This window comes from Eumetopias jubatus, unplaced genomic scaffold (assembly GCF_037043125.1).
Source record: "Eumetopias jubatus isolate StellerSeaLion01/CBP00866 unplaced genomic scaffold, mEumJub1_p1.0 scaffold_1, whole genome shotgun sequence".
In the NCBI taxonomy this organism is placed as follows: Eukaryota; Metazoa; Chordata; class Mammalia; order Carnivora; family Otariidae; genus Eumetopias; species Eumetopias jubatus.
In genome coordinates, this window is record NW_028274807.1 from 159,239,031 (window position 1) to 159,266,014 (window position 26,984).

Sequence of the window (26,984 nt, forward strand, 5' to 3'; positions counted from 1 at the left end):
ACGGAATACACATTCTTCTCTAGTGCCCATGGAACATTCTCCAGGATTGATCACATCCTAGGTCACAAATCAGGTCTCAACCGGTACCAAAAGATTGGGATTATTCCCTGCACTTTTTCAGACCACAGTGCTTTGAAACTAGAACTCAATCACAAGAGGAAAGTCGGAAAGAATTCAAATCCATGGAGGCTAAAGAACATCCTACTAAAGAATGAATGGGTCAACCAGGAAATTAAAGAAGAATTAAAGAAATTCATGGCAACCAATGAAAATGAAAACACAACTGTTCAAAATTTTGGGATACAGCAAAGGCAGTCCTGAGAGGAAAGTATATAGCAATACAAGCCTTTCTCAAGAAACAAGAAAGGTCTCAAATACACAACCTAACCCTACACCTAAAGGAGCTGGAGAAAGAACAGCAAATAAAGCCTAAACCCAGCAGGAGAAGAGAAATAATAAAGATCAGAGCAGAAATCAATGAACTAGAAACCAAAAGAACAGTAGAACAGAACAACAAAACTAGGAGCTGGTTCTTTGAAAGAATTAACAAGACTGATAAACCCCTGGCCAGACTTATCAAAAAGAAAAGAGAAATGACCCAAATCAACAAAATCATGAATGAAAGAGGAGAGATCACAACCAACACCAAAGAAATACAAACAATTCTAAGAACATATTATGAGCAACTCTAGGCCAGCAAATTAGATAACCTGGAAGAAATGGGTGCATTCCTAGAGATGTATCAACTACCAAAATTGAACCAGGAAGAAATAGAAAACCTGAACAGACGTATAACCACCTAGGAAATTGAAGCAGTCATCAAAAATCTCCCAAGAAACAAAAGCCCAGGGCCAGATGGCTTCCCAGGGGAATTCTACCAGACATTTAAAGAAGAATTAATACCTATTCTCCTGAAACTGTTCCAAAAAATAGAAATGGAAGGAAAACTTCCAAACTCATTTTATGAGGCACCATTACCTTGATCCCCAAACCAGACAAAGACCCCATCAAAAAGGAGAACTACAGACCAATATCCTTGATGAACATGGATGCAAAAATTCTCACCAAAATACTAGCCAATAGGATCCAACAGTACATTAAAAGGATTATTCACCATGACCAAGGGGGATTTATCCCTGGGCCACAAGGTTGGTTCAACATCTGCAAATCAATCAACGTGATACAATACATTAACAAAAGAAAGAACAAGAATCATATGATCCTGTCAATAGATGCAGAAAAAGCATTTGACAAAGTACAGCATCCTTTCTTGATCAAAGCTCTTTAGAGTATAGGGATAGAGGGTACCTACCTCAATATCATAAAAGCCATCTATGAAAAACCTACAGCGAATATCATTCTCAATGGGGAAAAGCTGAGAGCTTTTCCCCTAAGGTCAGGAACGCGGCAGGGATGTCCACTCTCACCACTGCTATTCAACATAGTATTAGAAGTCCTAGCCACAGCAATCAGACAACAAAAAGAAATCAAAGGCATCCAAATCGGCAAAGAGGAAGTCAAACTCTCACTCTTTGCAGATGATATGATACTGTATGTGGAAAACCCAAAAGATTCCACCCCAAGACTGCTAGAACTCATACAGGAATTCAGTAAAGTAGCAGGATATAAAATCAATGCACAGAAATTAGTGGCATTCCTATACACCAACACCAAGACAGAAGAGAGACAAATCAAGGATTCGATCCCATTTACAATTGCACCCAAAATCTTAGATACCTAGGAATAAATTTAACCAAAGAGGCAAAGGATCTGTACTCAGAAAACTATAAAATACTCATGAAAGAAATTGAAGAAGACACAAAGAAATGGAAAAACGTTCCATGCTCATGGATTGGGAAAACAAACATTGTGAAGATGTCAATGCTACCTAGAGCAATCTACACATTCAATGCAATCCCCATCAAAATACCATCCACTTTTTTCAAAGAAATGGAACAAATAATCCTAAAATTTGTATGGAACCAGAAGAGGCCCCGAATAGCCAGAGGAATACCGAAAAAGAAAAGCAACGCTGGTGGCATCACAATTCCGGACTTCCAGCTCTATTACAAAGCTGTCATCATCAAGACAGTATGGTACTGGCACAAAAACAGACACATAGATCAAGGGAACAGAATCGAGAGCCCAGAAATGGACCCTCAACTCTATGGTCAACTCATCTCTGACAAAGCAGGAAAGAACGTCCAATGGAGAAAAGACAGTCTCTTCCACAAATGGTGTTGGGATAATTGGACAGCCACATGCAGAAGAATGAAACTGGACCATTTCCTTACACCACACACAAAAAAAGACTCCAAATGGTTGAAAGACCTAAATGTGAGACAGGAGCCCAACAAAATCCTAAAGGAGAACACAGGTAGCAACCTCTTCGACCTCAGCTGCAGCAACTTCCTCCTAGAAACATCTCCAAAGGCAAGGGAAGCAAGGGCAAAAATGAACATTGGGATTTCATCAAGATAAAAAGCTTTTGCACAGCAAAAGAAACAGTCCACAAAACCAAAAGACAACCGACAGAATGGGAGAAAATATTTGCAAATGACATATCAGATAAGGAGCTAGTATCCAAAATCTATAAAGAACTTATCAAACTCAACACCCAAAGATCAAATAATCCAATCAAGAAATGGGCAGAAGACAGGAACAGACATTTTTCCAAAGAAGACATCCAAATGGCCAACAGACACATGAAAAAGTGCTCACCATCGCTCAGCATCAGGGAAATCCAAATCAAAACCTCCATGAGATACCACCTCACACCAGTCAGAATGGCTAAAATTAACAAGTCGAAACGACAGATGTTGGCGGGGATGCGGAGAAAGGGGAACCCTCCTACACTGTTGGTGGGAATGCAAGCTGGTGCAGCCACTGTGGAAAACAGTATGGAGGTTCCTCTAACAGTTGAAAATAGAGCTACCGTACGATCCAGCAATTGCACTACTGGGTATTTACCACAAAGATACAAATGTAGGGATCCGAAGGGGTACGTGCACCCCAATGGCTATAGCAGCAATGTCCACAATAGCCAAACTGTGGAAAGAACCAAGATGTCCATCAACAGATGAATGGATAAAGAAGATGTGGTATATATACACAATGGAATATTATGCAGCCATCAAAAGGAATGAGACCTTGCCATTTGCAACGACGTGGATGGAACTGGAGGGTGTTATGCTGAGTGAAATAAGTCAATCAGAGAAAGACATGTATCATATGACCTCACTGATATGAGGAATTCTTGATCTCAGGAAACAAAGTGAGTGTTGCTGGAGTGCAGGTGGGGTGGGAGGGATGGGGTGGCTGGGTGACAGACACTGGGGAGGGTATGTGCTATGGTGAGTGCTGTGAATTGTGCAAGACTGCTGAATCACAGATCTGTACTTCTGAAACAAATAGTACAATATATGTTAAGAAAAGAAAAGAAGTTAGCAGGAGGGGAAGAATGAGGGGGAGTAAGTCGGAGAGGGAGACGAACCATGAGAGATGATGGACTCTGAAAAACAAACTGAGGGTTCTAGAGCAGAGTGGGGGTGGGGGGATAGGTTAGCCTGGTGATGGGTATTTAAGAGGGCACGTTCTGCGTGGAGCACTGGGTGTTATGCACAAACAATGAATCATGGAACACTACATCAAAAACTAATGATGTAATGTATGGTGATTAACATAACAATAAAAAATTAAAAAAAACACTCTACATCAGGGTTTCCCAAATATGGCTGCACATCAGGATCCTCTGGGAATCAGGTTGAAACATACAAATCGTTGGACTTGCCACAAACCCATGGATTCAGGACAAGCTCCCACCGGGCAATTCTAATAAGGCAAGCCCAGGGACTAGCACTTGCTGTACTGTTTTATTGACCTGTTTAAGCTTTGCAACAGTTATCACAATTCTACCTACTGTTGGGAAAAATCACTTCCCATACTTCCTCAAAGGCTGCAGAGCTATTCTCATATATTTACTTTCAATACAAACTTTAGAATAATCTGTCAGGTTCCAAAAAGAAAAAAAAATTGAGGTTTTTTCTGGACTTAAATAAAATTTAGAAATTAAATTTTAGATAATGTCTTTATAATATTGAAACATCCCATCCAAAAATTTCAGTATATTTTTTGTTATGCTTTTCTATTCTTTCCTTATATATTTTGTCCATTCCTAGAAAATTTATGCCAAGTTATTCTAACATTTTGTTGCAATTTTCCATTGTTTATTTAACTTCTTATTGCTAATGTAAGAAATCTATTGATTTTTACACATATATCCTCTGAGCAACTTCTCTAATAATTCTGACATTTTTAGCTCGATCTCTTGTATGTTCTAGGTATCTTGTATATAATTCAAATTATAGATTTATTATATCTTTTTTTTCCTTCTTCTCAAGTATGTACTTTTTCTTTCCTATTCTTCCTTTTTGTGCACTGGCTAGAAGCCCCAGAACAATGCAGATATAGTAGTGAAAGTGGGCTGCCCTGTTTGATTCTTGACTTTAATGTAAATGGCTCAAGCTCTTCTCCATCAAATATTTACATCTGACTTTTCTTCATCATGTAAAAGAAGTGTCTATTTCTTTGCTTAGTTTAATGACTTTTTTTTATAAGAGCTATAGTGGATATGAAATTTTTATCAAATGCCTTTGGAGCTGGAATCCAGGTCATCATGTGGATTTTAGCATCCCTACTCTAGTTTCCTAATGACTCATTCTTGTATCCCCAGAATGAACCCTCAGAAGTCATGGTGCATTCTTTTAGTTACTGCTGGAGAGGATTTGTTTTTTCTAGAATTTTCTAGCTCTATGGGCTAGAGCTTTCTTTTTTAAATTTTTTATTGTTATGTTAATCACCATACATTACATCATTAGTTTTTTGATGTAGTGTTCCATGATTCATTATTTGTGTATAACACCCAGTGCTCCACGCAGAACGTGCCCTCTTTAATACCCATCACCAGGCTAACCCATCCTCCCACCCCCCTCCCCTCTAGAACCCTCAGTTTGTTTTTTCAGAGTCCATAGTCTCTCATGGTTCGTCTCCCCCTCCAGTTTCCCTCCCTTCATTCTTCCCCTCCTGCTATCTTCTTCTTCTTTTTTTTTTCCTTAACATATATTGCATTATTTGTTTCAGAGGTACCGATCTGTGATTCATCAGTCTTGCACAATTCACAGCCCTCACCATAGCACATACCCTCCCCAATGTCTATCACCCAGCCACCCCATCCCTCCCACCCACCCCCACTCCAACAACCCTCAGTTTGTTTCCTGAGATTAAGAATTCCTCATATCAGTGAGGTCATATGATACATGTCTTTCTCTGATTGACTTATTTCGCTCAGCATAACACCCTCCAGTTCCATCCACGTCATTGCAAATGGCCATAGCTTTCTATTTTTAGACGATCTTTCTGTAACACTGTTAAGTCAGCCTCAAAAAAAAAAAAAAGGTGGAACTTTCCATTTTTTCCTAAACTCTAGAACAGTTTAAATATTTTAAAAAGTGTCTTTCCTTACAGATTTGAGGAAATTTACATGTAAATTTATAGTGTCTTGGAGAATGGGTTGTCCTTAGGCAATGTTTTCTTTGATACTTCAAATCCATCCTGGTCATTTATATTTTCCTAGAATATACTCCTTTTCATCAAGATATTTAAAATTCTTACCACTAATTTGTATCCTGAATTTGTTTTTTCTCTTCTCTTTCTGTAGTTATATTTCTTTTCTCAAGACCTCTAATGTTACATATTTGTATGAATTCTCTCTCCTGTTTCCCCGACTGGATTTGCCAAATTTGGGTCTACCTACTTACTTGCATTTTCAAATATATTCTTGGTTTTGTTCATTGATTCTATTTTGGGGAGGGTGCTAAATCGTTAATTCCTGAGTGTGGGGTATATGTGTGTGTGTGCGTGTGTGTGTGTGCGTGTGTGTGTGTTTGTGTGTATATGTTTTTGTGCGGGGTTTTTTGCCTTGTAGTCTCCCTATCTGGTATTAACTGCCATTGCTTTGGTTTGCCTTTCCCTGATACAGCTTCTCTCACCTATTTAAAAATTTCCCATCTATTTCATTTTAAATAGGAAAATTTAAGTTAGCCTTATAAAATTTAAAATTCCTGTATTCTCAACAATTATCTCTTTTGGTTTTAGGTGTGTGTCCTGTAAACACACAGATGAATTCTGTCTACACAACTTGAGAAGTTTATTCATTCAGCTTTATTCTAATATGTAAAAGACTATCCCTATGTCTGTCTGCCTTCTTGTTTTCTGGGTTGTTTTTTGCTTAAGTTAGTTTCATGCTGTTTATTTGTATATTTCCCATTCCCTTTTTCTTGGAAGTTCTATATTCAATTTCTGATCTGGAAATATGTATACATCTTAAATTTATTTTAATCCATTATTTCTCTACCAATGTCAAAAACCAAAGTATCTAGAACATTCTCCCACACCAAGATTTCAGCATGCTTTCAGTTCCTTTCTCTTACCGCTTAGATTCTATGGACTTCTCTTGGCCATTCCATGAAGCCTGTTCCTAAACACTGCTAAGCTCCAAATTCCATGTGATGGTTAGCTAGGTATTTCTTAGTATAGCAACCCAAAACTAACTTAGAAGCCTTTTGTATATGTGGAACAAGATTTTACCCACTTGAGGGAATTAGAAAGTATTTAGGAATATTAAGCATGTAGGTAATTTCAAGAACATAACCTGGACCCTCAGGTGAGGCAAAGTGGCATGAGCATACACCCGGCTGTTCCCCCACCGCACGCCGAACGTGCAGAGCCCCAGCAGTGTGGGGCTGTGGGTGCCAGGCAGGGCTGATACACCAAGAAGTTATTAACTTGTGGGGAACCCTACATGGGGAGTTACCCACACACCTCCCTGCCTGGCTGTTCCCATCACAGACCACGTGTACAGTTCCATTATTCATGGCCTTTCTCCATTATGGGGCATTCAGTGTTTCCTTCCCACTTGGCTTTGATTATTTTAGAATTATTAAAACAGGGTATAAACACTTTTAGTTTTAAAAAGACTCCTTTGGGTTCCTGGGTGGCTCAGTCACTTAAGTGTCTGACTCTTGATTTCTGCTCAGGTCATGATCTTAGGGTCATGGGATTGAGCCCCACATCTGGCTTGGTGCTCAGCACAGAGTCTGCTTGCCCCTCTCCCTCTGCTCCTCTTCCTGCTGTGTTCTCTCTCTCTCTTGCAAATAAATAAAATCTTAACAAAAAGAGAGAGAGAGAGAGACTCCTTAACTACCCAAATGCCAATCTAAAATGTACCTAATTCAAATCCTAATCCATTTGGCCTTCTGGCACCTTCTCCCTCCAGATGGTTCTCTTCTGAGACTCTCTAAGCCCTAAGTCTTATCCTTAAAAAAATCTAGCCCCTCCTGGCTTCTGTGACATGACTCTCCTGGTTTTTCCTCATCTTCCTCACCCACCCCTTAGGTATTAACGTTTCTCAGGATCCTGTCTGTGTCTGCTATTCTTTTCCATCCATAGGGCCTCCCCAGCCCCTCTCAGCAATTCCTAAGACTTCAAACACCACCCGGGCTGCAAACCCAGGCCCTGCCTAGACCTCTCTCAAGCACAAACCATCCCCTGATAGCGAACTCCCACCAGGTGTTCTGCAGGAGAAAATCCATACAAGATGAAGGATTCGGGGAGAAGCATTCTTGAAAGTGAAGATGACCCCAAAGTTAAACTGCCAAGGGCAAAGACCTCATTTTATTTACAACCAGTTGATACTAAAGCTGGACCCAAAGCTCTCCACAGAGCTGAGTATCTGGGGAAATTTGTCCATGGAGAATCTGTCCAGCCACAACTCATTATGCTGAACTCCACCACACCTGGCCACTAACTCACACCTGCCTGTGTTTTCCAGCTCAGCAAATACACTGCATTGTCACCCACTCCCTCTTCTGGGATTCCTTCCTTTCCTTCACCCTCCACCCACCCTGTGACCTGGGGGGCCCAGCCAAATCACCAGGAAGGATATGCTCATGCACACATTTCCTCCACCAAAATCTCTTCGGAGACAAGTCTCTGTAATTTTTTTAGAAATTCCATAATGTTATTCTAAAGAGACAAAATCACCCATCCACGTCGAGCCTGTCAATTCCAGGCCTTCAATCCTCTAAATCCACTTCACATTCTCCAGTCCAAAATCAGTCTTGGCCCAGGCCTGGTCATTTCTCCTCTGGGTTAGGTGACAGCACCCCACCTCACTTCCCTGTCTTTGGACTTGCCCCCCTCCCCACCTCCAGCCTTCTAAACTCCTTGGTGCCACCAGAGGGATCCAGAATCCAAACTGTGGTTCAGGCTCCTCCCTTGCTGACACCCCTCAATGACTCTCTTACTCCCTCTGGGATCAATCACAACTCCTTCAGATGGCATTTAAGAGCCACCACGACCTGCTTCTCTGTAATCTTGTTTCTTCCAGGATCCCTCCCCCATTCTCCATGCCAGCCATTCACTATCCCCCAAAGACTCCATGTTTTCTCCCAACTCCAGAGCACACTGCTTCCTGTCTTTATGACCTACTTCTCTGTAGCCTTCAAGATTCAGCTCGAGGGTCACCTCCCCCACCTCAGATGCTCAAGGATACAGTAAGTGCCCCTCAAGGCAATGCTCAAAACCTCACTGTGAACCACAGCACATAGAATCGCCTCTCTTCTCTTCTCCTCTCTTCCAACAGACCGTGTGCTGCTTAAGGGCAGAAGCTCTATTTTCCTCTTATCTATATCGTCAGAGCCTAAACAATAAGTGTCTACTGGGTGAATTTGGTTTCCATCTTTCACTAAACAAAGACATATATAAGCACTGGTAAAATAGAAAATGTTATCACGATAATGGATAAAACTCAAATAATGACCCTGGCTAGTCTATTTTCTTTACACTTGAAGGAAATCCGAAAATAGCAATTATTCTCTCTCACGTTCTGTAAAAACTATGGAATGACTATAGCTGCCAAAGGCACCAAGGTCCCCGAGAGCAGGGCCAGGTTTCAAGTGATCCTCTATGCCAAAGTGGGGTCCTAATGAGTGGTCATTAAACAAATTTCAGATTCAACTGTAGAAATATAAATACCAAGTCTTTCTCTAAGAAACTCATTCTTTCTTCTTTTCTCCCCATCTGTATTTTTATGTACTGTTACCCACCTTGTTGACTGTACTCCCAGCCAAACTTCCTGGCGTCACTTAATGCCTGCCCCAAAAGGGCAGCTTGATGCATCAGTTTCTTAGGAACACAGCCCACATTTACACAAGTCCCGCCAAGACCTGAGAAGGAAGAGAATAGGTTGAATGTTCCCTCCATGTCTGTGGGTGTGCGCTCCGTGTCTGTGGGCGTGACTCCGTGTCTGTGGGCATGCACATGGTTCTCCGTGTCTGTGGGTGTATAATCCGTGTCTGTGGACGTACACTCCATGTCTGTGGGCATGCACATGGTTCTACGCACATGCAGAGCAGGTGTTGTTAAACCTGTGGAAATGTCACACTCAGATGGTTGTGGGGCCAACAGCAGACCCCACAATAACATGCAAATGGTTAAGCCAAACTTTTCAAATGAGGGTCTGTGAAGGAGACCCAAAGATGAGCAAAAATACAGATGTACACTTGAATAGTTTTCTGGGGAGAGAATCCAAAATTTTCATTTGAGTCTGATCCATAAAGGGATCAGAACTATATTAATCAGACAGATACCAGACCAAGGGCCAGAACCCCAGCTTCTAGCCTTTATTCTCTGTAAGTCTGACTCCTCCTCTGAGCCGATATTAGGTCCACTGCAAGCTGCCTGGTAACATCTACTCTCAATCTCGAGCAGTGCAAAAAGGCCATGTGTGATGTCCCCGTGCTGGGCATGAGTAAGGAAACTCCCTCTCTGAACAGTCTCTCTTCTGGTAATCCAGAGAAGTAGGGTATTTCTATACAGGACACAAAGAAGGGACAGGGCAGGAGGAGAGAGGGAGAAAACAAAGACAGGTACACACAGGAATTTTTTAACATACAAATGTTAGAAGGAAAATCAAGATAGTATGAAATTCTACGGTAAAATTTTTCAATAAATTTAAATTTTAAAACATGATTTTCCTATTTTGTCAGGGTTCCAGCAGAAAACAGATGACACCCTCAAGCTGGGAAACTGAGGAGAGTTTATAAAGAAATGATTACAGGGGTGTGGGCAGGAAGAGCGAGGAGGAGCAGAATAGTGAGTGGGTCATCGCCAACCCCATGTGATGGCAAAGCACACTGAGTGAGTGACAGCCCACGGGGGGCTGGCCGTGACAGGGGAGGTGGCCTTCCATGCCTGCAGGGATCAGCAGGGCAGGAGCTGGGGGAATGAACACCCCCAACTCCACTCTCCTCCCTCCTGTTCTCCTCCGATGACCACTAACTGGTCGAGCCCAACTGGAAGCCAGAGGGCAACGTTGCCAATGCATTAGCTTTCTGGGGCATGGAAAAAGGTAGAGACATGAAGAATGGATCTGATCCATAAGCAGAAAATATCCAACACGAAATCTGCATGTTCTATTAAAGTGAACGCTCATCTACAACTGGAAGCTCACTGTGCACTTTGCTGATGGGACCTGGATGATAGCATACACACTAACTTGACTGAGCATCATGCAGCCATTAGAGTGAGCGATGAAACTGATGCCAAAACACAAGACAAGGTCATAGCAGACTTAGGTGAGCACCACACAGTATACACTGTGATTGCAACCAAAGGAAAAACATTGATGCACGTGTGCAAGAATTATTATGGCACAAGTGTTGGAATACTGGAGTCATTGAATTTTTTCTTTTTGCAAAATCATTACTTTTATATTACCTTTCCGAATCACCACTTGTTAACTATGCGATTTTAGGTCAGTTACTTAACCTGAGAGAGACTTGCTTTCCTCATCTATGAAACAGGCTAGTTATACAACTTGAGACTGTTGTGAGGATTAACAAGATTGAAGAAAGACAAAGCCGGCTGTAAAGAGCAGAAAACTACAAGAGTCACAATAAAAAAACACTGCTTACCCCAGGACGTGCCCTGAGGTGACGGGACCACAAAGTCTAGCACCATAACTTTCTTTCCCAAGATGGCGGCTTCCTACAAAAAAAAAAGCTACATATAAAGATCTTGTCATTTTCCTGACAACCCCCCAGTTTTTCTCTCCCTGAAAGGAAAAGAATGTGGAAGAACACAGTCCCTTCTCTTTATTAATTTAGTAAAAGCCCTGGACTGTAACATCAAAATTGGCTTTTTTAAAGTAGCTGAAGAAGTGCTTACGGCAATCACCAGGAAAATTATCTCTGGGTTTCATTATTTTCATACCTGCGCACATGCAAGGCCACCAGAACCTCCCCCAATGACAATGAGGTCATATTCGAATGCTGCATCTTCCTGAAGGAGCTTCTGTAATAAGCCACACTGATGGGCCTACGGATCAAAGGAGAGAGGAGGCATGACCTGTCTTAAATCTGTTCCTTTGTACCCTATGTTGAATCAGCATGGATTGCTTTTCTAAAACTCTTAGAAACAGTCCCTAATTCATCTAAGTTCAAATTTTAAATTTATCTAGATGGTATTCAAATAGGGTCCCACTAGATAGAACTTATGCTAAGTATGTACATTTTTGTTCATTATCACCTGATGGCTACACGTGTGTCAAATGACCCATAGGTCACAGCTTTATGTCAGGTGAGGTCATTTTCCTTGGTCTAATCATCAAAGTATTATAATTAAGTAAAATAGCCACGTACCATTTCTCAAGATCCTCTATCTTTTATTCACCGGTGCTAGGCTTTATTCTGAAAACAATTCTTAAGCATCATCAGCAGGACATGCACATCAAATTTTTACATGGTTTCTCATAAATTGACCTAAATTTTGCAGCATCCTGGTAAACTTCCTATACAACAAAAAATTTTGCTTCTTCTTTCAGCAATGGTCATAAGGCTAGCTCTGCATGATAGTTTCCTGCTCACTTGACCCTCCCTTCTGATCAGAAGTAGCTTAGGCAAGTTGAGACAATCAATGCATGATGTAGCAATAGTTTTATGTGAAGGTGGGTGCTCCATCCCATGAAGCTGGCTTTAGAAACACCACGTGGCACCAGTTCATCCTGGGAAACACAGTGGAAGCACTCTATCACTGTAGGACTCAGCACATGGCACATGGCCCCAGATGGATGAGTGCCCATGGAGGCTTTTGGCACATTCTAAAAAGGATTCCTTTGGCCTCCTTACTATTAGGTGCCCTAAGGAAAATACATCTCCTAAGTATGAAATGGAATTGATAACTCTGCATCTCCAGACTCATCCTCTGACATCTTTTCCAGGTTAGGAATGGTAAGACCAGCACTTCCCAAGGTGTTTCTCGGGGCCTCTCATTATGCTCCATACCACCACGTGAGCTGAGGTGGAGCTTCTGGGACTAACGCAGGCTATTAATAGATAACAATGCTGATCATAGGTTAACATAAATCTGGACAATCTAGTTTCCCAAGAAAATGTAATTTTAAGTGTCAAATATAAGTATTTAATCACTGATTACTACCATTTACATACATACATAAAAAAATACAAAGGAACACAGTTTTAATAAAAGGAAGTAGTTATAAAACAAGGACCTAAGAACATCAATTTTATCTATCACCACTTTCAAGATTATCTGATAACCAGCCTCTATGCTTTTCCACTTTACAACTTCCAAAAGACAAGTGAATAGACTCCTTTTTTTTTAAGATTTTATTTATTAGACAGAGAGACAGCAAGGGAGCATACAAGCAGGGGGAGAAGCAGGTAGAGGGAGAGGGAGAAGCAGGCTCCCCGCTGAGCAGGGAGCCAGAGGCAGGGCTCAGTCACAAGACCCTGGGATCATGACCTGAGGCGCAGGCAGATGCTTAACCGACTGAGCCCCCCAGGCGCCCCATGAATAGACTCCTTTTTAAAAGCCATTTTCTCCCCTTTTAGATAGATTCAAAACCAAACTTTGAATAGCATTAAAAACATATAATACCATTATTACCTGGAAAGTTCGATCGCATCCACCCATATGCACTTTATTCACAAAAATATTGGGCACGGTTTTCTGATTAGTGATCTCTGACAGCACTTCTTGGACATTGGCCCCATCATCTGAAGAATAAAAACTTAAATATATAAGAACATTGAAAGGGTTCCAAACTTTTGGGAGTTGAACAGAAGTGTTACAACACCAGACGCTCACATGCACGCACCCATAAAACGTCAGTACTTACATATTTACATATTACATAACTTCATGAAATGATGACTCAGGAAGGGGAAACACCTGTTTTCAAAGGAAACCTTAAAGAATAAAGACAAACCTACAAATTCATTTAAAACGAACCCTTCTAAATTAGATTTTGATCTATCATTCAATGGCCTTGCTGGGACAAATAAATAAAAATTCTCTTTAAAGAGCAAATATCAGGATAAAACCTGCTTCCACTGTCATAACTCAGAAAATGCTTCCTACAATTACATTTGAAAAATCTTTATGATCCATGGTCCAAAATGTCTCCTCCACCCCTAAAAATAAAATAGGGCCACAACTACTTATGACTGCCCTATGTGGTATACATTGTAGAAAAGTCTCAAAGATTCAAAAACATTTCATTTGTTAGGGAGACATGGCTAAAAGGAGTTGGTGAAGTCTGGTGAAGGCAGAAATCAAACTCTTTTCTGTTTACCACCCTGTTTCCCACCCTTGCAGATCACAAGCGTGGGTAAAACTCTTGGTTAATATTAGATGGATGGATGCATGCATGACAAGAATTAAAAATATAAAGCTGAAAAATTAATGTGTTTCTCTCATGTATAATAAAGTCAGGAAATAAGGGTAGTTTCTTTTCATTTATTACAGCTTAATCTATTTTGCCAGAAAGTTGGCAGATACATATTAAATGCCGGAAATACTCCATCCTTAGCAATTTATACATCTTCTTCCTGCTCCCTTCCCTCAAATATGAAAAGTATATAAATAAAAAAAAAATCTACACCAAATTATTTGCCATGTAGAGTTCTATTTTCTGTATGGTTGAATGTAGACAATAACAGCTCACCTAACCCAAAGAGACAAGAGAAAATTGAATTGAACAAAGCAAATGGGAAGTAGTCAATCTTGTTGACATCTACTACAAACAAAAGTATACACTACCCATTCTACTTACCAACTCGATCAAGTTCCAAGATATTACATTCAACTCCCAAAGAAGAAAACAGTTCTTTAACCTGGAACAAAAATTTACTGGAGTTTTACTCTCATAAGGATTCAAAAGAGTTATGAAATATGGACACAAATGTGTCCAAAGAAAATGTTCAGTTCTCTAAATTGCAGCCAAAGTAGTATTTTAAAGCCCACTTTTCACCATTACTTAACAACTTTCGGTGCCCTCAGCCCTCAAGATAAAGTCCAGATGTTTCGCTTCCAAGATGGAGACACTGGGAGCTTGGCAGACCTGCTCCCTGGTGAAACACCTACAATTGGTGAAAATTATTAAAACAAAACAAAACAAAAAAACCCAAAAAACAAACACTTAAAGTCTCTGGGGATTGTCCAAAGGGCACACACCAAATGAAACATTTAGTCAAAAGATCTGGTAGATGTCAATCAAGAACAGGCAGAGTCAGTTCCTGTTCTTCCCTCCCCTGCCCTAGAAGCTCCACTTCAAGTGAGTGTGGACAAGACTGAAATCGCTGTCACCAGAAGGGGCAGGCCACCAGCATTTCCTAATCTTCTCATAGCTCTGAGTGGCAAAGGCTACCTTCCTGGCGAGCGTGGCTAACAACACAGGGACTCCTTTCCTCCCTTCCTCCACACAGCCCCCACTCAGATAGCAAAGGCTCTACCCCATGCTGAAACTATTGTAGAGCAAGGTTTCAGGCTGGAGAGGTAAGCCAAGAAGACCAGAGGTTACGGTCCCTACCCAGAGCCCTGCTCATAAAGTAGGGCTGTCACTCTGAGAGAATCAGGTCACTGTCCTCCTACCCCTAGCTCTGAAGCAAGGTCTCAGAGATTTTGCTCAAGGGAAGAGGTAAACCATAAGATCACAGAGCTCCAAAGCTCTATCCAAAAGAAATGACTTTATTTGAAATAGACCGTGTGGAAGGGCAAATCTAAGGGCAATGGAGATTTTGGTGGTAAGCAACAAAGAGAAGGCTGGTGGCTTCATTTAGAGTAACAGGCTAAGCTGCAAGCCAGCAAATTTACCAGAGAAAACTGGGATAGAGATCATTAAGAACAGTCCCTCTAGGGTCAGAATAAGCCACAAACAAACCTCAAAAACTACCCCTGAACAGAGCCCAGATTTAACTGGACCAGAGTGTGGAACAATTTATATGCCAGGACATGGTCAAAAACAACAGAGCAACTAGCCTGCAATTAGGGGGGCCTAACATCTGGGTATGATATCGACGGAGACAGAAAACATAACACAAAACAGGTGATAGGGATTAAGGAGGGCACTTGTTGGATGAGCACCGGGTGTTGTATGGAATTGCTGAATCACTACACTGTACACCTGAAACTAAGAAACACTGTATGTTAACTGGAGTTCAAATGAAAACTTAATTTAAAAAAAGAAAAGAAAAAGAAAAACATTACACAGACAGTCACCTAGAGCCCTGCTAAAATCTCTGTCATTCCAGGGTGACTGTGCACACATCCAAGAGGGCACACTCAGAAGTGACATCAGAGGCTCCATCTTTTGGTGGAAATAAACTTCCCTTAATTAATCCTGCCAACCTACTATAGAGAAATAAACAAACAAAACAAGTCACAGAAAGGGATGAGTCAGTACCTGGAGTTGCTACAATATCCCACCTGAAATGTCCAGGTTCCAACCAAAAACACTACGAGGCATTCAAAGAAACCAGAAAGTGGATCTATAAACAGGAAGAAAAGCAGGCAAGAGAAACAGCCTCTGAGAAGGCCCAGATGTCATACTGAATACACAAAGTAGCCTTTACAAATATGTTCAAAGAATTAAATAAAATTATGCTTAAGGAAATGAAGAAAGGTAATAGAAAGTATTTTTAAAAATTAAATGGAAAGTAAAGAGTTGGAAAGCACAATAAAATGAAAAGTTCACTAGAGTGCTTCAACAATAGATTTAAACTGGCAGAAGAAAAAATTAGCATACTTGAGGAGAGATCAATGGAGACTGTGCAACCTGATGCCACAGAGAAAGAAGATTGAGGAAAAATGGATGTCTCAGAGAAACATGAGACACTAGTAAGCACACACATACACAGTGTGAATAGGAGATAAAGGAAAGAGAATAAAGGAGTACAAACTTTTTTGAAGAAATGTCCAAAACGTCCCAAATTCGATGAAAAGTAGTAATCTACATATCCAAGAAGCTCAACAATCTCCAAGTAAGATAACTTAATAGGAGCTCTGGAAACTGGTCAAAGATCTATAACAATGAAGCATATGTCCAATGGTAGAAATGGTAGAAAATTCTGTGGCATTCTTAATGGCCCTTACCTCACCCACTCCTTGATGCTCCAAGGCACAGTAAGAGGTGAGCAGCAGTCTGGACCCCAGTTCCCTTCCACAAAATGGAGAGAGCAGAGAGACCAAATTTGCAATGTTCTAAACTCAGGGCTGCCTAAGGGATTTGTCTCTATGATGTCTAACACAGACTATACAGATAGTCAAAGTGGCTGGGATCTTAGGCTAAAGGAAGCCATGAGAAGCAGTGGTCATGGCTCGTGAAAACTGAAAATGGACTTCATATCCCAGGACATGGTAGACACCTGGGGGCAAGAAATTACAGGCAGAAGAATACAACAGAACAGCTAAGGTCCCAAGAAGAAGGAGGGGGAAGTTTCTTAAGGAATTTAACACACTTTAAAACAGCCCTGTATACAGGAAAACTGACCCCATGTGTGAAAAACACATACAAGCCCAGGGAAGACAAATGCCCAGAAAAGGCCTAAGAAGACCTTAAACCTTCATTCTACACCGATTAGTGAAGTTCTTCCCAAGCAGGAAGCCAGTCTGCAAAGACTATGAGAGGTAGCTGTTTTATATGCTGAATTTTCAACAAAAGATCATATGCATACAAAGAAACAAAAGAACATGGCCCATTCAAAGGAAAAAATAAATCTCCAAAAACATCCTGAACAAATACAGCCTTCAGATTTACTAGACGAAGACTTTAAAACAACTATTTTTAAATACACTCAAAGAGGAAAATACAAAGAGCTAACAGAAATCAGTAAAATGATATGGAAACAAAATAAGATTATTAACAAAAAGACAGAAAGAACCACATAGGAACTCTAAAACTGAAAAATACAATAACTGAATTGAAAAATTCACTAGAGTGGTTGAACGGAAGGAAAACTGCCAACAGGCAGAAAAAAGAATCAGTGAATTTGAAATTATTGAGTCTGAGGCACAAAAATAAAAAAGAATGAAGAAAAATGAACACAGAATAGCAGATTTGAGGGACATCATAAAATAAAACAATATATACATTATGGGAGCTCAAGAAGAAAGGATCATAAAGCTTATTTGAAGAAATCATGACAAAAACTCCCCAAATTTGAGGAAAGATGTGGATATACAAACACAAGAAGCTCAAAAACCTCCAAGGAAAAGCCTAAAGAGACCTATACCAAGACACATTGTAATCAAACTGCTGAAAAACAAAAACAAGGAGATAATATTGAAAGCAGCAAGAAAAAAGGAACTTATCAAGTACAAGGAATCCTCCTAAGATTATCCATGGATTTTTCAGTCAAAACCTTGCAGTCCAGAGACAAAGGGATGAAATATTTAAAGTATTAAAAGAAAAACACTATCGGGACACTTGGGTGGCTCAGTCAGTTAAGCATCTGCCTTCAGCTCAGGCCATGATCCCAGAGTCCTGGGATTGAGCCCCACATCTGCTTCTCCCTCTCCCTCTGCCACACCCCCAGCTTGTGTGCGCTCCCTCTCACTCAAATAAATAAAATCTTTAAAAAAAAAAAGAAAAGAAAAAAACTATCAACCAAGAATTCTATATCTGGCAAAAGAAAAAAACAAAACAAAACAAAAAACCCAAAACAAACAAAAAACAGTCCTTCAGATATGAGGGAGAAATTAAGACTTTCCCAGACAAACAAAAGTTGAGGGAGTATTAATACTAGACCTGCCCTACAAGAAATGCTATTGGCAGTTCTTCAAGTTGAAATGAAAAAATGCTATTCAGGAATTCAAAGCCATATGAAAATGCAAAGTTCTTCAGTAAAAGTAAATATATGGATAAACATATAAAGAAGTATTATCATAATTTTAGTTCATAATCACATTTTCTTACTCTTCTATAAGATTTTAAAAAACAATAGCAAAAAAATAACTACCAATCTATGATAATGGGTACACAACAAAGAAAGCTGTAATCCGTGAGAATGATAACGTAAAAAGAGGGAGAATATAAAGAAGCAGAATTTTTGTGTGGGATGGAAGTTAAATTGTTATCAGTTTGAAACAAATAATACCTTTAGGATGTTATACGTAATCCCCATGGTAAACACAAAAATATTTAGTAAATACACACAAAAGGACAGGGGAAGGATCACTAAAAAAATAAACACAAAAGAAGACTGTAAGAAAGAAAATGATGGACAAAAAAAACTATGATACCCACAAAACAAATAAAATGGCAAAAGTATTTCCCTTGGGTGCCTGGGTGGCTTAGTCAGTTGAGGGTCTGCCTTCAGCTCAGGTCATGATCCCAGGGTCTTGGGATTGAGCCCCACACGGGGCTCCCTGCTCAGCGGGGAGTCTGCTTCTTCCTGTGCCCCCCCCACAAAAATAAATGAATACAATCTTTAAAAAAAAGTCCTTCCCTAACAATAATTACTTTAAATATAAATGGATTAAACTCTCCAATCAAAAGACACAGACTGGCAGAATGGATAAAAGCACAGGATCATGCTGTCTAGAAGAGACTCATTTCAGACCTAAGGACGCACAGCAATTGAAAGTCAGAGGATGGAAAAAGATATTCCATGTTTACAGTAAAGAAAAGAGAGAAGGCATGGCTCTACTGATAAAGGGCAAACTTTATATCAAAACTGTTATGAGACTAAAAAGGATATTATGTAATGATAAAAGAATTATACAATATACAATCATAAAAATATATCCACCAACATCTAAACTTCAAATATAGGGTGCAAACACTAAACAAATAGAAGATAGAAATGGACCGAATTACAATTATAATAAGAGACTTCAATATTTCACTTTCAAAACCGGATAGAACAATCAGACAAAAGATCAATAAGGAACCAGAGGACTGGAAGAATACTGCAGACCAAATGGACTTCATAGACATATTATAAAGCACTCTATCCAAGGTAAACAGAATACACATCTCATACACATGGAACATTCTCCACAACAGACTATATACTAGGCCACAAAACAAGCCTTAATTTTAAAAAATGAAATCATACAAAGTATCTTTTTTGATCATCGTAGAATGAAACTAAAAATCAATAGCAGAAAGAAAACTAGGAAATCCACTAATATGTGGAAATTAAACAACATGCTCTTAAACAATTGGTCAATGAAGAAGTCACAAGGAAAATTAGAGAATATCTTGACAAAGGAAAATAAAACATACTAAACAAGACATAAAATTCGTGAAATGCAGTGAAAGTAGCAATTAAAGGAAAATCTATAGCTATAAATGCTTATATTAAAAAAGAGGAAAGATCTTAAATCAACCTAACTTCACACCTTAAGGAACTAGAAAGAGCACATAACTAAACTCAAAGTTAGCAAAGGGGAGGAAATAACATAAACATTAGAGCAGAGATAAACAAAATAGAGCATAGAAAATAGAGAAAATCAGCAAAACTAAGAGTTACTTCTTTGAGAAAAGCTACAAAATCGACATAACTTTAGCTATACTAAGAAAAAAACAGAGAAGACTCAAATAACTAACATCAGAATTGAAAGGGGGACCATTACTACTGTTTTTTACAGAAAGTAAAAGGATTATGAGAGTACTACAAACAACTGTATGTTAACAAATTAGATCATTTAGACGAAATTTATAAATCCCTAGAAACACACAACCTACTAAGACTTAATCACAAATAAATGAATAGTAAATGTGAATAGACCTGTAATTAGTAAGGAGACTAAATCTGTAATCAAAAGCCTCCCAACAAAGAAAAGCCCAGAACTCGATGGCTTCACTGGTGAATTCTACCAAACATATAAAGAAGAATAAACACCAATCCTCCTCAAACACTTCCAAAAAATTGAAAAGGGTACACTTCTAAACTCACCTGGTAAGGCCACCATTATCCTTATACCAAAGCCAGACAAAGATACTACAAGAAAGCTACAGACCAACCACAGACCCTGATGAATAGTGACACAAAAATCCTCAACAAAATACTAGCAATACAAATTCAACAGTATATTTTAAAGATTATACAACATGACCAAGTGGGATTTATTCCTAGAATGTAAGGATGGTTCAACATATAAACACCGATCAATGTAATACACCACATTAACAGAATGAAGGGAAAAAACTACATGATCATCTCAATGAATGCAGATAAAGCATTTAAGAAAATTCAACATTTTTTATGACAAAAACACTCAAAAAACTAAAAATAAAAGAAAACTACCCCAACATACTAAAGACCATATATGAAAAGACCACAGATAATATCATACTTGATGGTGAAAGAGTGAAAGCATTTCCTCTAAGACCAGGAACAAAACAATGATGTCCACTTTCACCATTTCTATTCAACATAGTACTGAAAATCCGAGTCAGAGAAATAAGACAAGAAAAAGAAATAAAAGACATCAAAATTGGAAAAGAAGTAAAACTTTCTCTGTTCACTGACTACATCTGATATGTATAAAACTCTAATGATTGCACACAAAAAAAAAACCTAATAAATTCAGCAAAGTTGTAGGATACAAAATCAACACAAAAAAATCAGTTGCTTTTCTATATATTAACAATGAACAATCTAAGAGAAATTAAGAAAAAATTCCACTTACAATAGCATAAAGAAGCATACTTAGGAATAAACTTAGGATGGAGGCAAAGACTTGTACACTGAAAACTACATGCTACTGAAAGAATTAAAGACACCAATAAATGGAAAGAAACCCCATGTTCATGGACTAGAAGACTTCATATTGGTAATACTACCCAAAGTGATCTACAGATTTAGTGCAATCTCTATCAAAACCCCAAAAACAAATTTTGCAAACATGCATACAGATATTAGCCATTAACAAATGGCCAATGAGGACATGAAAAGATAGCCAACATCACTAGCCATCAGGGAAATGCAAATCAAAACCATAATGAGATACCACTTCATGTTCATTAGGATAACTACTATCAAAACAAAAACAAAACAAAAAAACAGAAAATAACAAGTGTAGGTGAGGATTTGGAGAAATTGGAAAATCTGTGCACTGTTGGTGGAAAAATGAAATGGCATGACCTCTATAGAAAACAGTATGGTGGTTCCTCAAAAAATAAAAAATAGAACTACCTTATATGTGATCCAGCAATTCCCACCTCTGGGTATATACCCAAAATAATTCAAAGGAGGGACTCAAACACATATTTGTACACCCATGTTCACAGCAGCAACATTCACTATGGCCAAAAGGTGGAAGGGACCCAATGGAAACATCATGTGGTAAATACATACACACAATGGAATATTAATCAGTTAAGAAATTCTGACACAGGCAACAACATGGATGAGCTCTGAGGACACTGTGCTCAGTGAAATAAGCGAGTCACAAATGATTCCACTTATATGAGGTAAAGAGCTTAGTGAAATTCATAGAGACAGAAAGCAGAATGGTGGTTTCCAAGGCTTGATGGGAGGGGGAATGAGGAACTCAGTGGGGAAGATGAAAGACAGATGGCAGGCATGGTTCACAACAATGGTTAAAATAGTTAAGTTTGTGTTATATATATTTTACTACCCCCCCAAAAGCTAATAAGAGATGTGTAAAATTTTAACATACAAACATATGAATTCAGGGCTGGGGAAACATGGCTTAAAGTTAATGTGGGCAAGGGGTTTAAAATATCAGGGCATTTTCTCCACTGTAGTTTGGGCCATTATCTTGTATCTGATTTGAACAATAGCCTCCAGACCATCTAGCAGCTTCCACACTTAGTCTAATCTTCACACCACTGACAGATTTCAAATCACAGACCTTTCACTCGTCCTCTCAAGTCTGAGATGGCTCTGCCTACATCATCAAGTCCACACTTAACAGTCTCATCAATATCACTCTGAAAGTAAATTTCCAGCTATTTTCCAATTTACTCTCCTGATTTCCGTCATATCTCCTCCATCTAGCCACACTATTTTCATTTCACCCTCTCCTAGTGGTGCTTATACTAATGTCCTAGCTAGATGCTCTCTCTTACCTACAGATATCCAACATATCCCTCAAGGAACAGCTTAGTTTCCCTGAAAATTTTCTGATCCCCCACAGAAGCAACTGTCTTTGTCTCTCATTCCCACAGCCCTTTTTTTTTTTTTTTTTTTTTTACCGGTACTTCCTACAGGACAGGACAGCTATTTGATTACTGCTCACTGGACTATGAGTTCTTAGGAAGAAAGACCACAGTTTATTCATTTTTGTGTCCCAAACATTGGGCCCCCATAATGCTTGCTGAATGATCTTAGTGGCCCAATTAAGGAACAAACCTCTCTATTGGACTCTGTGCAGGTAAGGACGGATATGGAATATGGTGTCCAATCTGGGGTGATACATTTCAAAGGTTCATAGTCAAGCTATTACACAATCAAATGAGTGAAGTGTCATGTGTATAGATAAATGATATGAGTACATAAAGTGGGCTGCTTAGCCAGACAAGAAAAACACTCAGGGAAAATACAAAGAATCTGCCATCCAAGTAGAAGCAGGTTAATTCTACGCACTGGAGTAACATTCAACTCCAAAACTGAGTATATGTTTCAGGGAGACAAATTTTGCCTCAATTTAAAAAAAAAAAATTCTTACAATCGAGCTGTCCGATTACATAATGGGACTGAAACTAGTGGCCACATTATTGGTAGTGTTGACAAACACAGGGTGACGGAGGATCAACTGTCCTAAGATTTTCTGCATCAGCAAAGGTTTAACTAGAATGACCTAAGACCACTTATTAGTTTAACGCACATTAAATGCCTGACACCGTTCTAGACCCCAGTGATATAGCAGTAGACAGGCACAGTTCTGATCTCTTGGCTCTTTTATAAGCTCCAAAGGACAACTTAAAAACAAAACAAAACGATAGAAGGCGGTGCTTAGAAACAGACCAATGCATATATAAGAACCAGATGGATGATGAGTGAGCATTCAAAGTAGCACAGAAAGGATGGATTCTCCAATAAATGAAGCAGGGATAACTGATAAGTCGTAAAGAAAAAAACAAACTGGATCCCCACTCAGCATCAAGTACGGGTGGAATAAAGAAGGTGAGTGTGAAAAGCACACTCTAAAATTTACAAGACCTAAAACAGGAGAGTATCTTTATGACCTCAGAGTAGAAAAAGGTTTCTTAAATGTGACATAAAAAGCACGAACTATCAAAGGGAAAAAAAAGTGACAGATTCAACTACATTAAACTTGGCAAATTTCAGTTTGCTAAAAGATCCCATAATTAGAGTCAAAAGAAAAGCCAAATCTGGGACATTTCCAACATATATATATACAAAGAATTAGTATCCAAAATATACAAAGAACACCTAAAAATTTTTGTACTGACAAAAATAAAAACATAGAGAAATAAGCAAAAGCTGGGAACATTTCATAGAAGAGGAAACCCAAATGACCCATAAACACAAGAGAAGATGTTCAACTTCCTCAGGGAAATGCAAAATTAAAGCCACAGTAAATTACCATTTCATAACTGCCAGAATGGCAATAATTAAATGTATCGACTACCGGCAAGCAAGTAGAGCAAGGGGAACTGTTCTATACGGCCAGTGGGAGAGTAAATTGGTATGATCACTTGGAAAAACATCTTGGCATCATTTAGGCAAGGTAGAAATCATGCATCCTCTATGGTCCAGTAATTCAGCTTCAAGATATCTACTCTAAGTGTTACACACATGCACTGGAAGATATGTGCAAGAAAAGGCACAGCTGTATTGTTTTCAAGAACAAAATACTAGACACGGCACAATCAATAAACTATGGTATGATTCATCCTAGGGATTACAGATATGAAAATTAACAAACCACAGCTACAGATACTAATATGCATGATTCTCTAAAACAAAACTGCTGAGAAAAAAACTGCAAAATAATACGTATGTACGATAAAGTACCAAAACACACCAAAAGGAACAAAATATCATTTAAAGATATACATGTATTTGGCAAAACTATAAAGAAAAGCAAGGAATTTTGGATAGTGGTTAACCCTGGGGGGAGGGAGGAGTATGTAATGTGAATACTAATAAAGAGAAACCTCACTAAATGTAGTTGGGAGATTTAGCAGGGATAGTTCTCAGGCCCTACCACTCTCATCAATTGCAAACCCAACAAGGAAGAGAAGGACCTTGCTCAGATACTACTTTAGTACCCCAGCAGAAAGAACAGCTTTCTTCTCCCCAGGAACTGGCCAGCCAATGAGAGACTGTCACAACACAGCCAGTGAAAAGTCATTATGCTTTGAACTCCCAGTTTACTCCAATGGACTTTGTGTTTATAAAGCCCTCCCCAACACTACCTCTATAAAACAGCATCCCTCTCCTCTGTTCAGCAGACTTGCCTATGGTTTTGCCTATGGTTTCATGGCAGCCTGCTTGTCCTGGATTGTAATTCTCTGCTATTCCTGAATAAACCCATTTATGCTGGTGAGATAACTGGCAGTTTTACTTTTTAAGGTTAGCAGTTTAATCCGTGAGAGACATTCAAGGTGTCCAAAATACTAGTGTTTTATTATTCTTTAAGATGTATATGCATGACATATGTTTTCTGAAACAATATACAAGGTAATGTAAACTTGAAAATAAATCTGAAAAACAGCCTATAATTTGACAAACCTAACCCGAGTTTATGTTTTTGCATATTCCATTTATTGTTATTTCAACTTTTTGATAATATATAGTTCAAAATATTGAAAGTCCCTATCATACAGATGGGTTTATCTTCCAAAGGTTCGTTTCTAAGTGGGTTATTTTTTCCACTAAGAACAAATGTGCCCCTAAAAATAATGCTGTATTCCCAGCTAGCCCCCCGCCCAAAGTTAAGGTAGTGTGCAAGACAGGTGAAATTACTCATCACCTGGTACCATCCTCTCACCCCTCATTATGTTCATTTTACAAGATGTAGAAACCAGGGTTCCGTGGGGTTCTGTAACCTGGTCAAGGTCACGCGGTTAGGAAGCGGGATCTGAATCCAGCTCTAGTCTACTCCCAAATCGTGGGCTCTCCTCATACTCCTCATACTTTTACCAGGCAAAAACTTTTCGGAACTCCATTTTATCTCACCAAGTAAACTCTTCATAAAGCCAACGTCAGGCTACCAGCCAGAAGCGGGAGGACCAGCGGTTAACCCCCCAGGCGGAGGTCCCAGAACAAGTATGCTGAGCCTAGGAGGTGGGCAGCGTGGCCGCCTCTCCAGCGGTGCCAAAGGGGCCACGCCACGGGGCCCGGTCCTCATTCCGTGTCATCACCACCCCCACGCCCGGGTCCCGAGTCCCGGCCGCCGAGCACTCGCGCCGCCTCCCGGGTCGAGTCCGAGGGCTGAACGGGCGGGACTCGGGCCCCAGGGTCACGGGAGGGATAAGTCCCCGGGACTCCGGAAGACCCCGCCTCCCCCAGGCTCCCACTGCCCCCGCCACCAGCCGGCCGGGACCCCAGCTCCGGCCGGCCGCGCCCCCGCCCCGCCTACCCGCGCGCTGTGCGGGCAGTAACTCTTGCTGAAGATCATCACTCGGTTGCTCTCGATGAGGCCCAGGAGGCGGCGCCGCAGCTCCTCGCGGGCCTCGGAGGACGAGCGGCCGGTGCCGGGGGACGACAGGCGGGCCCGGCGCCCTGGCGGCGAAGACATGGGCACGCCGCGGACACTGCCCAGGCGGCGGTTGGGGACCGCGCCCATCTTCACCGGCCCCGGCGATGTCTGCGCCGGCGGCGGCGGTGGTGGCGGTGGCTGTGCCAGGGCGGCGGTATCGCTCCGGGCCTGGCCGGGGCAGTTCAGGGACCCAGAGGCGGGCGGCGGCGCCGGGAATGGGCCTGCGAAGGGGTAACTGCGAACACCACCAACCAGGCCGGCCGAGCCGCCGCTCGCGCCGCCCCGCCCCCGGCGCCGCCCCGCCCCGCGCATGCGAACTAGGCCGTTCCTGGCCACCGGGAGACTTCATCCCTTCCCAAAGAGTTGATGTCTATCTGCAACATTATTATCCGTTTTGTGTGCACATCCTCCGATCGTCCAGTCTCCGTGATGCGGCCCTGGGTTGCCCCCTGTGGAATACTTTCCATGCCTCGTAATCTCCACTAGCCCCTTGAAAACATCTTAAAAGTAGACATACCTCGGTGAGGATAGATGTCTCAATCTTATGAAAAGAGTGAATAAATAAAGTCATCTTTAGGAAAGATGGTTATTTACTTTTTTTACTTTCTTTCTATTTTAATTCCAGTTAGTCAACATATAGTCTTATATTAGTTTCAGGTGTACAATATACAACACTTCCATATATCCTTGGGTACTCAAAACCTGTTTTACCCATCTCCTCACCCACCTCCCCTCTGGTAGCCATCAGTTTGTTCTCTGTAGTTAGGAGTCTGTTTCTTCGTTTGTCTCTTTTATTTTTCCTTGTTCATTTGTTTTGTTTCTTTAATTCCACATACAAGTGAAATCATATATCTGTCTTTCTCTGGTTTATTTCTCTTAGCATTATACTCTCTAGTTCCATCCATGTTGCTGCAAATGGC

The 26,984-nt window shown here is 40.3% G+C and overlaps 1 protein-coding gene across 2 annotated transcripts in view; it reads right to left on the reverse strand.

Moving 5' to 3' along the window:
* Positions 1 to 26,279, reverse strand: part of TXNRD3 (thioredoxin reductase 3) — a 65,859-nt gene extending 39,580 nt beyond the window's left edge. The window contains exons 1-6 of one of the 2 annotated variants that reach the window (XM_028101855.1): positions 25,945 to 26,279; positions 14,195 to 14,255; positions 13,027 to 13,136; positions 11,332 to 11,436; positions 11,034 to 11,106; positions 9,165 to 9,284 (exon numbers count right to left, since the gene is read on the reverse strand). In XM_028101855.1, the coding sequence (XP_027957656.2) occupies positions 9,165 to 9,284; positions 11,034 to 11,106; positions 11,332 to 11,436; positions 13,027 to 13,136; positions 14,195 to 14,255; positions 25,945 to 26,151 (676 nt within the window). In that variant the 5' untranslated portion in view covers positions 26,152 to 26,279. The remainder of the gene's footprint in view (positions 1 to 9,164; positions 9,285 to 11,033; positions 11,107 to 11,331; positions 11,437 to 13,026; positions 13,137 to 14,194; positions 14,256 to 25,944) is intronic. The other variant, XM_088026927.1, reaches the window with a different exon arrangement.
* Between the last annotated feature and the right edge of the window lie 705 nt (positions 26,280 to 26,984).